The following is a 14,421-nucleotide window of genomic DNA, read 5'->3' on the forward strand; positions in this document are numbered from 1 at the left end:
AAGCTAGCAAAATAGTCTGCTAAATCTCAAAATTGCTAGTTATTCATTCAGACAACTGAAGTCAGAAACCAAAACAATAGATTGAATATTAAAGTGTCTCTATTCCTGATGGTGAATGAATTGAAATAAACAGAAAATTAGGTTTGTACATACCCCTTCATATATATGTACATAATGGAATTTATATATATATATATATATATATATATATATATATATATATATATATATATATATATAAATAAAACCTAAATGGAATTTAGTATATATATATATATATATATACACACACACAAACAAACTTAGTTGACCAAAATTGACAATTCACTCTGCTACAGCTCAGAGTTCCTTGATATCTGTGATTCTTCAGGTGACAAAAATTCATAAATTCTCTCTCATTTTTTTTCTTTACTTTTTTTAAAATTTTTTTTTATATATCTGAAGGATTGAATGCAGTGAGAAACTCACAGTAACACTGGAATGAATCACTTTTGCCTTTTATTCATTCAAAGCTCCTTGAATATGCATTCTCACATTTGAACATCCAAACATATATATATTCAAACATGTGTATGTGTGTGTGTGTGTGTGTGTGTGTGTGTGTGTGTGTGTGTGTGTGTGTGTGTGTGTGTGTAATAACACATGCACACAGATACATGTATATTTGTGATAGTTTGCAGAATGACACATGATAACTTAAAAATCATGTTAATCCTTGAAATAGAAGTCTGTTTCTTTTTTATTTATTGATTGTGAGGTGTGTGTGAATTTTATTTTACTCATTTTTTTTTTTATTTTATCAAGTTTCATTGTTAAAAGAGTATGATCCATCAGATAACATGTTCAATGATGACATGAGATAGTTGACAGTGAAGAAAGCATATTAAAACTTTGGGCAATGTTCTTACAATGTAGTGGGAAGCTGAATGAGACAGAAGTCAAAGACTAAACCACCAAGAACATCTAGTCAATGTAGTAGTAGTAGTAATAGTAGTAGTATCATGTGACTGATATAGACAGAGGAGTTGGTCAATACGAGAAGTTTTTCTCATCACTTAGGTATTCATGAATTGCTTTTTGGTAATCAGGCTGTGACCATCTCTCAAACAAATAGTTGCATTCAGTTTCATTTGTCAATTCAAGTTTCGTGCGCTGATGACTGCGTATTAATAATTTAGTTGCTTCCATTGCCTACAGAAAAAACAAAAACAGCAAAGGTGATTAATATACATCAAATGGGCAAAGAGTAAAGATCCCCTTCAGTCATGAATGACCATGGGACGGCACCTAGGAAGTTCCCCTCCAAGGCACAAGTCCAGGCAAGGTTGTTCATGGAAGACCAGCAGTTGCCCATGCATACCAGCCTACCCTCTTTTTGCCACCAATGTTATCTAAGGGAAAAGCAAGGGCTGAAACAGCTTGGTACCAGTGATGTTGCAACTCATTTCTACAGCTGATTGAACAGGAGCAACGTGAAATAAAGTGTCTTGCTCAAGAACATAACACACAGCCTGGTCCAGGAATTGAACTCACTATTTCATGATTGTAAGCCCAATACTCTAACCACTGAGCCATGCACCTTCACATACATGCAAAAATACACATATACACAGATTTACAAATTAATTTACAAGAGTAAGCAGGTACACATGTGTATGCCATGTATATATACATCAGCAAACCATCTGTATCACAGTCTTTAGAATTAGAACACTGTGTCCTTGCATGTTGTAAAATGGTGATTAAAAGGGTTGACATCAGGAAGGGCATCCAGACATAAAACTCTACTTCGAAAAACAAACGCATGGTAGACTGAAAAGTGGAGGGGAGTGTTTGCACAAACATGCTTGTGTGTAAAGGGGCATACTTACACACAGACACATACTTATTTTTGTAGAATAATCACTCAGGTTTTTCTTTTTCATACATGTATTTATATGCAGAAGATAAACATGGTTGCTTGCATTATACATGAGTATGAGAGAGGAATTGGGGTGGAGCGTGAGCTGACAAGGTACAAGACAAAGTAAATAAAAGATAGCCAGGACAGAACCGGTAGAGTAGGTGGATAGAGGTTGCAAGGGTGTATGTGGAGAGTGACTGTGCTAGCCAGATTGATCACATTCTCACCAGACAGCAGGATATATGGTTGCTCTTAAATACAAAGACCCTCCCTGGTGAAGAATGTACCCCCTAGTATAGACTAGTCATTAGTGACTTCAGACTGCAAGCCAGAAGGGTGCCAAGAAGCAGACCAATCTAGAAAAGAAGGATTTGGAAGCTTAAGGACCCTTCCTATGGTCAAAGATTTAGGGACATCCTAATTGAAAAGTTTGATGAGAGGAAGGAGCTACAGACTTGTGACATAGAGGGCAACTGGGAATTCCTGCGAGACAGCTTGCTGAGTGCCACAGACCAAATCTGTGGCTTGTGCAAAATCCCATCTAGAACTTGGGTAACATGGTGGTAGAACAATGCTGTAGACAGGACTATTAGAGCAAAGAAACAGGCCTGGAAGAGTGGAGGTAGCAGAGAACTGTATCAGATAGCCAGAAGGGAAGCTAGAAGACAGGTATATTTAGCCAAGGAAGAAGTAGAAAAGAAGTTTGCATATGTTCGGTGATGTGAGGACCAAAGAACTGAAGTGTTTTGGATTGCAAGACAGTGCGTGAGAGAAATTTGTGATGTCATAGGAGAGAAATGTGTCCGGATGGATGATAGTGCACTTGCACTTAATGATTCTGCAAAGAAAGAGGCTTGGAAATGCCATTATGAAAGACTACTAAATGTGAAGAATGAATGGGAGGAGTAGAGTCTGCCATATGTTGACCCAATTGAGGGACCAGCTATCCAAATTGAGAGTACCTTGGTAGATAAAGCAATTAAGGATATGAAGACAGAGAAAGCTCCTGGTCCGTCAGGTATCACCATTGAGATGCTTAAAATATCTGGGTGTGGGTTATGGTCTAGTCAACCATATTGTAAATCAGGTGGTTCATGAAGGTGTGATACCCAATGGCTGGTGTAGCAGCACCATAGTCAACTGCGACAAATGTAAAAGTGATGCCTTAGATAGAAATGATTACAGAGGTATCAAATTGTTGGATCAGGTGATGAAAGTTATGGAGAGAGTCATAGCCCAACTAATTAGGGAGAGAGTTAGTCTAGATGAAACGCAGTTTAGTTTTGTACCAAGGAGAAGCACCACTGATGCTATATTTCTGATAAGGCAGCTGCAGGAGAAATACATAGCCAAAGATAAACCTTTGTACTTGGCTTTTGTTGACAGGGTCCCCCATTCCTTTATCTGACGGTCAATGTGGAAACTAGGGATAGACGTGGTTGGTGAGAGCTGTACAAGCCATGTAGTGGGATGCCATCACTAAGGTGAGGGGTGGCAATGAGTATAATAAAGAATTCAGGGTACAAGTAGGGGTTCACCAAGAACTGGTGCTCAGCAACCTCTTGTTCATCATAGTTCTCCATGCAATAATAGAGGAATTTAAGACAGGTTGCCCCTGAGAGCTCCTCTATGCTGATGACTTTGCTCTTATAGCTGAATAACTACCAGAACTAGAGAAGACATTCTGGGCATGGAAGCAAGGTCTAGAATCGAAGGGCCTTAGAGTTAACCTAGCTAAAACCAAAGTCTTAGTAAATAGGAAGGCAGACAGATCACAAATCCCTTCAAGTAGATGGCCCTGCTTGATCTGTAGAAAAGGTGTAGGTAGTAACTCCATAATATGCACCTAGTGTAAGCTTTGGACACATAAAAGGTGCAGCAATATCAGACGAAGGTTAATAGGGAAACTAGCTTTTGTATGTGGAAGACGCATAGGTACAATAAACTACCCAAAATATACAGAAAATAGATTCCATCAACAGCCAGGTGGGGTAAGCTAGAGGCAGCAGATAGCTTCCGTTATCTAGGTGATCAAGTTAGTAGTGGAGGTGGATGCTCTGAGAGCATAGCTGTGAGAATAAGATTAGGCTGGGTAAAGTTCAGAGAGTTCTTACCTCTGCTGGCAACAAAGAGCCTCTCTCTCAGAGTGAAAAGCAGATTGTATGATGCCTGTGTGTGAACAGCTATGCTACATGGCAGTACAATATGGGCTGTGACAGCCGAGGACATGTGTAGGTTTGAAAGAAATGAAGCCAGTATGCTTCACTGGATGTGCAATGTCAATGTGCATGTTCAACAGAGTGTAAGCATCTTGAGAGAAAAGTTAGGCATAAGACACATCAGATGTGGTGTGCAAGAGAGATGACTGCACTGGTTTCATCTGATGTGTATGGACGAGGACAGCTGAGAAAAAAAGTGCCAATCTCTAACTGTGGAGGAAACATGTGGTAGAGGTAGACTCAGGAAGACATGGGACAGGGTGGTGAAGCATGATCTTCAAACTTTGAGCCTCACAGAAGCAATGACTAGTGACCGAGGCCTTTGGCAATATGCTGTGGTTGAGAAGGCCTGTCAAGTCAAGTGAAATCATAGTTGTGGCTGATGCTGGTGTCACATAACTGACACCTGTGCTGGTGGCACATAAAATGCAACTTTCAAGCATTGGGCCTCATGGAGACAAAGTGGCTGAGCTCCTCTCGAATGTTGGGCCTCACAGAGGTGAAGTGGCTGAGCTCCTTTCAAGTGTTGGGCCTCATGGAGACTACGACCAAGACCTCTGGCATTATGTTGTGCTTGAGAAGACCCATCAAGCTGAGCAAAATCGCAGTCATGGCAGATACTGGTGTAACGCAAATGTATCCATTACACTCTTAAAGTAGTTGGCATTAGGAAGGGCATTCAGCCGAAGAAATCATGCCAAATCAGACTAGAGTCTGATGCAGCCTTCTAGTTTACCACCCCTAGTCAAACTGTCCTATCCATGCCAGCATGGACAACAGACATTAAATAATGGTGATGATCATGCCATACTCAAAGGCTAAAGTAGCATCGTCGTCGTCATCATCAACTGCTACAGAAGCACAGAAGATACTCTGGAAAGAAGCAACTAAGGAGGCAAAAAACTGACAGACCAAATTATGAAAATAACAGAATGAGACATAGCACAACTAGGAAAAGAATTAGTTGAGGAAATATGTTATTTTGGTTTGTGCCAGCACGCAGCATCTCTGACATCTTTTTGTTAGTGTGATAAATACAAGAAAAAGGTTAAGAGTAAGCAACTATAGCTAGGATTCATTAACTTAAAGGTGTTTCAGGTTGTAACATGCAGCAGAGTCTCTTGGTCATAAAGAAAACAAATATATAGATGTATGTGTATATACAGTAATCTCTCGCCATATCATGGTTCATTATTTAAGCTTACATCGATTCCTCCATGGTGTTGTTTTGCATTTAAAATAAAATAAATATATACAAATTATAAAAATAAAAAAATATACAGTACAGTGGATTTTCACCTATCACAAGGTTTTTGGAATGTAACACCCACAATAGTCAAAGGGTTACTGTATATGTTGTGTTCGTGTACACACATGTATGTATGTGTGTGTGTGTGCTGCTAGTGCATATGTTTGTATAATTTTTTTTAAATTTTGTAGTTGTCAAGCATTTTGTAGGAGATTTATTGTACTATACAATATTTATGCAGGAATATGTAGCATTCATAAGATCTGCAAATATATCTGAAGGTTTTCCTTTTGTTTCTGTCCACTGTAAAATATTTTGCCTCTTTGTATAAGAATTTGGCAAACATATGCATTAATGTGATGTTACAAAAATTAACATGTATGTTTGAATTTTAAAAATGCACAGGTAATATTTATCATATATATGAAATTAAATACAGTGATGATGTGGGAAAAAGTGCAGTCTTTTCATTTATAACCAGTTCTGCAATCACAAAATTAATATAAAAAATAAACAATATGTTATCAGTGTAAGCATTACAGAAGTTTAAAATTTTTTAAAATGCATATAAGGGTCATTAGGAGAGTGCTTTCCCATGACTTGAAAAATTCTTTACAAAATATGTAGATGACATTCTTTTGCTATCGTCTCATGAGGAGGCAATTCAATTAGTGTATGTGTGTTCAAAACGGTGCAGATTCTGAAATGACACACCTGAGTAACATCAGAATTCTCTCATTCTGCTTGATTTCCAACTGAAGCTCACAAAGAGATAATCCAATAACACTAAATTTTACAGAGAAGTGCCTCCAGGGGCCTGTTTGTGCATTAGAGATCAGCCTTATCTATTAAATCCAATCTTATCGACATACTGTGTATACATAACAGACGTGGCTGTGTGGTTAAGAAGCTTACTTCCCAACTATGTGGTCTTGCATTCAATCCTGCTACAGGGCATCTTGGGTAGGTGTCTTCTATTATAAAGTCTACACACACTGAACTTTCTTTGAAAAATGCCTGCCTGGGAGTTGACCTACACATAGCAACAATGCTGGTACATTAGCCAACTGCCCCATCAATAATGTGGAGATACCTTTATGAACCTATAACACCATTTATTCATTATGCCATTTTATTTAATGTTAGAATAGGTTACATGAATATAAATTATTGGGGCATATATATTAAGAATGCATATTATTATGTTACAGCCAGATGCCCTTCCTGACACAAATCCTTACCTATTTTATTTCTTATACATCTTCAAAAGGAAAGAGCTATCAGATTTGTTGATAGGGAATTGTTAAATTTCAATATTTGTTAATATTTACATTCTGTAAATTGCTGAATACAAGAATTTACACAGACACGCATACACATATGCGCACACACACACCCGAGCACGTTTATACTAAAGCCTCAGGCTTAGTATATACATCAGGAGAGACATCATACAAGGATATCAAAATTACTAATAAGACCCTAAAAAGAAATATTGGAAATCTAAGGACTAAAGAAGCTATCATGATTAATATACTTAATCTGTCTACTGACAACAGTGTTAACATTTGAAAAATAACTAATTAGTTATTTTGATCTGCACAGATAGAATAAGCTGGTTGGCCTTCTGTTTTCTTGATAAGAGAATTTAAAACCCAAAGTATTAAAATATAAGGTAAAAATATTAACCATTGTCCTTGGGTTGCTTTGGTGTAGAAGCTGTTTACCTTCCTTATTCTGAAACTTGCATTGTAGTGGCTTTCTTAATATCATTACTATTTCACAATGCTTCACACACACACACACACGTTTTATAATTTCACTTGGGATAGTAATACTAATGACCAATTATTAGAACTCAATATACAGGTGCTTAAGAGTAAAGCATCAGGTGAGTACTGAGCAAAATATCAATTAATGTACAAGAGAACAGATGTTATGCAAACCCTTTCATTAGCTTTCACCTGTTCCTGCTATAAGCCATTTAAATGGCTTCACGGGAACTTGGATTTTGCACAATCACTCAGCTCTGAGTGTACTGCTTCTTATCGCAGAAACAGCTGTAAGCTAATGAAGATGTTAACTTCTGTTCTTTTGTCATTCATTTCTTGAGACTATACACACACACATACATTCTATAAGGTGGTTGGCATTAGGAAGAGCAACTAGCCATAGAAATCATGCCAAAACAGGCATTGGAGCTCACCACTGTCCTCCAGTTTGTTGGATCCAGTGAAACCTAACAATGCTGGCATAGAAGACAGACTTAAATGATAGTGTGTATAAATACACACACACACACACACACACACACACATATATACATGCACACAAATTCATTCATTTGTTCATTTAACATGTTTTCTCATACTAGCATGGATTAAACAAACACTTATTTGAGGCAAGATATTACAGTGAGACATCTTGTTGCTAATTCTCATTTGTTTTTCTTATTCCACAGATCTTCAAAAGTACAGAGCAACCAGTTGTAATGGCAACAATCCATGTAAACAACATAACCATTTTGTTTAAATGAAACCATGATATGCCAATAACCACACACACATTCTCTTACATGACAAACTTTTACAAATGTTTCCATCTAATAAATCCATTCACAAGGCATTAGTTGGCACAAGGTTATAGAAGATGTTTGCCTGAGGCACTGTTCTGTGGAACTGAACCAAGAACCATGTGCATGAGAGAACTTCTTAACTACACAACCGTGTCCACACATACACTTTATAAACCAAGTATATTTTACGAATAAGTATTCCCTCTCACTTGATAAATTAGCATTATTTTTTATCAAACAGCAACTTAAAACTATTGTATGTTATTTTGTGAGAAAACAGAAAATAGCAAAAAAAAAATCACCTTTGCTGAAGAATTAGCCATAGTCTGAATTCGAGGTATGACCTCTTGCATGAGAGACGTAGGCCAGAAGACTTGAGAGATTAAACCCAGCTGATGAGCCTCAGTTGCTGTTACTTTCCGCCGACCCAACAACAGTTCATTGGCCTGAGACAAAAGGGAAAAAAAAATGAAGACAAAATAAGGTACAGTAAACATGCCCAACAATCTTTAAATAAGCTGCTCTTTAATAAAGGAACAGTTTTACTTTTGTTCTAGTGGATGATTTGAAATGTGTTTTTCTGTGACTGCTTTACAAGAAATAATTTTGCATATTTAGATATTTGTTGATAATTTATTAGTGAGCAACTATCTTTTTTTTTTATAGCACTAGTAATGATATCAGCTAAGTAGAAGAGAAGATAAGGCATATCTAGCAAGGAGAGAAGCTGAAAGTAAAAAACTGGCTAATATTTTACATCATAACAACCGCAGCACAAGCAAGATGTGTTTCAAATTGAAAAACAGCGTGATTCAGGATACAATCAACAAAAAGTAAGTTTATAATCAGAGTAGAAGAGTTTATCAGTAATGGCTGTCACAGCAGCTGCAGCATCAACTGATGCAGGGAAAAGAATTACAGAGGTATTAAGATGATGGACTATTATAATCCTTAAAATGTTGGATTGTTATAACGTCACCTTGGTATGCAGTATACTTAGTAAAACCAGTAAAAACATGACTATCTCTGACTGCCTACTACGTACTCCGGTACTTCACATACTTCTCTTTACTTATAGTGACTATGTTATTCCATTTGTCATGTGTGAAGAGCGTATCATTATTACTAATTCCCTCTAACATCTTCCCTATTAAGTTTTTCTTAGGAGGTGTCATTTTATTTAGCAATAATTTTTTTTTATTCACCCTTTCTTTTTTAAGTGTTTATTTTCGTACAATTTAATATTTATTGTACTTAGCATCTATTTTCAGGAACTTTCTATGTTTTCTTTTCCTCTCACTTGTACGCATGGGTTCAATCACCTAGTGGCATTGGTACTTGGACTGCATCGTACAACCATTCCATCGGTTCCTTCAACCTCTTTGGTTCGCTTTCCGCGAATCTCTTTTCCAGTTGGTTCCTGTGTCCCTTTTGTATGCCTTTTCTACTTTTTACCCAATACATCATTTTACCTACGCATTTGGTAATTACGCCATCTTCCCAACTCTGCTTTACATTCTTGTATGCCTTCATATACACTTTTTGCACCAACTTGAAAGAATCTTGCTATGTCTTCCCTGACACTTTTTCTTTTCTTGCCAGGTTGCAATTTATCAAAGACTGATTTTATTTTCCTTGCAAACATCAGCTCCATTGGTGAGATACCTGCTGGTGTATTCCAATTTGGTGTCATACAGAACACTCTTAAAAATTGTTGTAGTGCTACCCCATCCATGACTTCCTTATTCGATTTTCTAAGGGCACTTCTGAAGTTATCAATAAAGCATTCTGCTTGTCCATTAGATCCGGGATGGTGTGGCGACATAGTTTTATGTTCTACCGTGAACATTTCACAAAATTTTAAAAATTCACTAGACACAAAATTGTGTTCCATTGTCAGATACTATCTTGTCTGAGATGCCAAACCTTGCAAACAATTCATGTAAAAAATTCATCACAGTTGAAGAGGTTGGTTTTTTTACACATACAAATTTCAGGCCATTTCGTAAAACTATCAACTACCACTAAGTAGTAAGAACTGTTTAAAGGACCAGCGAAATCGATGAGTAGTCTTGACCACGGAACATCTACTTTTAAACAATGTTTACTTTTTATTATGGGCAATTTTTCATTTCATTTTGGCTTACATATAGGTGTTCCACTTTGTTTTACTGCAATTTTTGGTTTCAATCCCTTAGCCACATTCAAACGTTCGACTGAACCAACTATATTTCCACACAAAACACTTATGGGTGTATTCCATACTCTGAATAGTTCCATCCACTCTGTGCTGAACAGATTAAATGAGCTTTCTTAACACATATATCTTTGCTTTGTTGTTTGACCTCAAAATGTTACATTACATATGAATTCACTGATAAAATATAATCTTTTTCTCATAACACCAAGTACTACCTTTTTAGATTTAATTAATTTCAGCTAACTGACATATTTCCACGCCTTTTTCATTTATAATGGTAATATCGCTATCAGGGTTCAATTGCATTTTAACATTTTTTTAACTAGACAATTTTTCCTCAGGTGTATACCTCCACATGCAAAACATAGGTTTATTCCCTGATTTTTGCCTTGTTTTATAGAAAACACTTTATCTCTATTCTGACTATTTCGCACTTGTTTTACTTGGAAATAATCTTTCCATTCAATTTCCTGTGTCATGTCTTAATTTGACTATCCTTTCACATTTTTCTGATACTTGCTGTAGGGTTACATCCTGGTTTTGTTCCAGCTTAGCAAGAATTCTAGTTCTAACTTCTGTGTCTCTTTCTGCAGTTAGTCCCTGTGTAAAAATCAGGCATTTGAACATATCTGGCATTGATTCATCCAGCCTGAACTTCTTACATTCCCTGTAAACTCTACCAGCATATGTGATGTAGTCCTCGTCATTGTTTTTCTCTCTGTTCAGACACTTCTAGCGTATATTGAACAATGAGCTTTTTACACTAAAAATGTTACACAATATATCTATTGTGTCGTTAAAGTTTACGTCAGGAAGTTTTCTTGGGAGTACATAATTGCTGTAACACTCATGTTCTGCTGCTGCATGTTTTTTTAAGATTAAGCACGTTTTCATCTCATGGTCCCAATCTTTAAATTCTTTCTCGAAGATTTGCTCATATCTTCCGTAGTATACTTTGAAGGTAACTCCTTTGTCGGGTTCGTATTTGACCTCTGTTATGGAGCTCCCTATATAGTCTGGCAAGAACACTTTTTCTGATTTTCCTGATGACTTCAGTAATAGCAGCATTTGTTGCTGTAATATTATTTGCTGTTGTTGTTGCTCTTGCAGTTGCATCTGCTGCTGTTGTTATTCTTTCAGTTGTAGCTGCTGCTGCTGTTGTTGTTCTTTCAGTTGTTGTTTTTGCAAATCAAGCAAACTGGCCAACAAATTTTCCATAACTTTACGATTTTTTTTTGTAAAATTCACACAACAAAAACTTTTGTGAGTTTGTTAACTCCTCGTGAGTTGTTTAAATTCTCTTTGAGTTTCTACTGAATTCACATGAATTGGTTTATCTTTGTCAAGATTATTAATTCCTCATGAGTTGTTTAAATCCTCGTCGCCACTGTTATAATCCTTAAAATGTTGGATTGTTATAACACCACTTCGGTATACAGTATACTTAGTAAAATCAGTAAAGACACAACTATCTCTGACCGCCTGCTCTGTACTCCAGTACTTCATGTACTTCTCTTTACTTATAGTGATTATGTTATTCCATTCGTCATGTGGGAGGGTGTACCATTATTACTAATTCCCTACAACATGGACCAAGTCATAAAAGTGGCAGGGTAGTTTATCAAGGTGAACTGCAGTTTGGGTTTGACCTATAACAGGACACCACCAACATATTCTTTTTATTGAGTAAACTATAACAGTTAAGAACACACCACTAGATATAGCATTCGTTGACACAATGAAGGTTTTTGACAATGAATTATGCTCTGTTGTCTGGTAGTCATTAAAAAGCACAATAGAGATGAAAAGCTTTAGAGAGTAGTACAAGCTATACAAGGGTGTTATTCATAAAGTGAGAGTTAGTAACAAGTTCAGTGATGAATTCAGTGTATCCATCAGAACTTGGTTTACAGTCCCATCCTGTTTATTATAATTCTCAAGTCCATAATTAAACAATTAAAAATGAACTATCCATTTGAATGTGTATAAGCCAATAAAGAAATCAGTCAAAGAATTTCAAGAAAAGTTCCGAATAAGGAAGTAGGGTCTATAATTAAAAGGTCTAACCTAGCAAAGAAAGAAGTTTTACTCAGCAAAAAAAGATACAAAAATTTAATGTAAGACTTTTGTACTGTGTGCTCAATCAATGAGCACACAAAAGATGCAATCGGACTACAGGCAGTGTGACAAAGAAGGATTTTGTATGTAGCAGATATACAGAAGTAATTAGCAGCAAGATTACCCATGAAATGCAACCTTTGAGGAGCACAGGTTAGCTGTACAAGGTGGGTACTGAAAAATTTCTAGCTTTGGGTAAAAGAAAACACAAGAGGATTAGTTAATTATGATTGAATTCAACATATTCCACTCTCAGATTCACACACTTATTGCAGCGATTCTTCAATTTTTCTAAGCCTTGTAAAGGAACTTGGAAGGTCTTTCATGAAACCCTTAAAATCAGGAACTTTTCAGCACCTCCTCGTAAATCATTAACTGCTCCAGTTGTCTAGGCGAGTTTACCCATAGTGGAATTAAGTGTTACGAAAGCAAAGCAGTCAGAGTAAGGTTAATACCTCAGCTGGCAACAAAGGAGTTTCCTCTTTGAGTGAAAGGCAAATTGCATGTTGCCTGTACATAAGACTACATAGTACCAAGACATGGACTGAATGTTAAGAAAGTACAAAAACTGGAAAGAAATGCGACAAGTATGTTCCATTAGGCATGTAATGTTAGTGTGCAAAAATGAGGGAGTGCAATAAGAGAAAAAAATCAGCATTGGAGAAATCATCCACTGTGTACAAGACAGAAGACAGCTGATACAGACATGTGATGGATATCAAAAATGATAGTTGGATAAAGAAGAATCAAGTAATCCAAGTGGAAGGAGCCTGAGGAAGAAGAATGTCAAAGAAATGGGAGTCTGTGTTGAAGAATGCTAAACCTTATGAAGGAAATGACAAGTGACTATGACAAGCAATGACGCAGCAGTACAAAGCAGTATCTAAAGGCATTCTATGTTACATAAATGATGCGTAATATTATGTTGAGAATGGTGTTGTTTGTTCTGCAAAAATAGTATCTGTAACCTCTTTCTGTAATGATATAATAGTTACAATGGCCAATTGATTAGAACATGGTCATTAACTTAATTAACATTGAGATAACATCTAGTAATAAAAAGGGAGAGAACAAGAAAGGCAACTATTGTAATATGTCTAACAGCCATCTTGCTAGAAGTTTGTATATTTGCATATGATATATTGTGTGTGCTGATGAGTTATTGCATATGTTAGAAATCATGTTTTTTTTTTTAAGTAGCATACATACCATTGCAATACCAACAGCAAGAGGAAGTGTGTAAGAGGCACAAGCTTCTGGAGTCTGTCCCAGTTGAGAATAAGGTAAATAGAATGTTGCTTTGTCACTGGCATATGTAATATCACAGATAGGAAGTATAGCCATGCCAGTTCCTATGGCAGCTCCAGGAACAACAGCCACAATTGGTTTGGGAAAAGTTATAAAGGCCTTAGTAAACTCTCTGCAAAGGGGGGAAAAAATCAAATGAAATGGAAAGAATATAGAAAGGTAGCAAAATTGTTACATATGATTAATGTTCTTTTATGAGAAATATTGAGTACAAGTTACTGAAAAATTAACAATGAAATTCATACATTGAAAAGGTAGAAGGTAATTTGAGGGAGAATATTTAATATGAATGGCTACTTTTTCACCCATTTATACTAACTTCACAGAATTCATGATTAATTGTTATTTTATTTGCTCTATAAAAATGAAAATTTATAAGTGTTTATTTTTTTCCCTGTCTTATAATTGTTAAGGAAAAGACTTTCTTTTCTAAGGAATTTATGAGATCTATTCAGATAAAAGCTACCTTTAACAATAGGAACTGCTAACTCAACAATAAATCAAGATACACATTATTTTAACCCTTTAGAATTTAAACCAACCATTTCCAGCCCAAATATTCTACTTGTTTCATATTCAAACTGATCCAATTTGGCCTCTCACACCTACCCTTCAATGTCATTCTAAATATAAACAATCACCAAAGATATGAGATAATGCATGGTTAATTCAAACAATGTGAATACACATTATCAGAGTAATCTGAATGCTAAAGGGTTAGACATGCTAAATCAAATTTTAACCTTTCACAACTTCACTTCTTTCAAAGTTTATATAAAGCTGAATGGCATAAAAAAACGTTTTAATTAAAAATTCAACCCCTGGGAAATTTACTCTCTACATTACTAG

General features: G+C 36.2%; 1 protein-coding gene across 6 annotated transcripts in view; it reads right to left on the reverse strand.

Annotated features, from left to right (window-relative positions):
- Window positions 1-481: 481 nt before the first annotated feature.
- LOC106883562 (chromodomain Y-like protein 2) overlaps window positions 482-14,421 on the reverse strand; it is a 188,767-nt gene continuing 174,827 nt past the window's right edge. For all 6 annotated transcript variants that reach the window (XM_052967610.2, XM_052967614.2, XM_052967606.2 and 3 more), the window contains 3 exons: window positions 13,474-13,684; window positions 8,249-8,392; window positions 482-1,191 (listed from right to left, as the gene is read on the reverse strand). In XM_052967610.2, coding sequence (XP_052823570.1) covers window positions 1,030-1,191; window positions 8,249-8,392; window positions 13,474-13,684 — 517 coding nt within the window. In that variant the 3' untranslated portion in view covers window positions 482-1,029. The remainder of the gene's footprint in view (window positions 1,192-8,248; window positions 8,393-13,473; window positions 13,685-14,421) is intronic.

This window comes from Octopus bimaculoides, chromosome 1 (genome assembly GCF_046866305.1).
Source record: "Octopus bimaculoides isolate indiv1 chromosome 1, ASM4686630v1, whole genome shotgun sequence".
NCBI classification, from domain to species: Eukaryota; Metazoa; Mollusca; class Cephalopoda; order Octopoda; family Octopodidae; genus Octopus; species Octopus bimaculoides.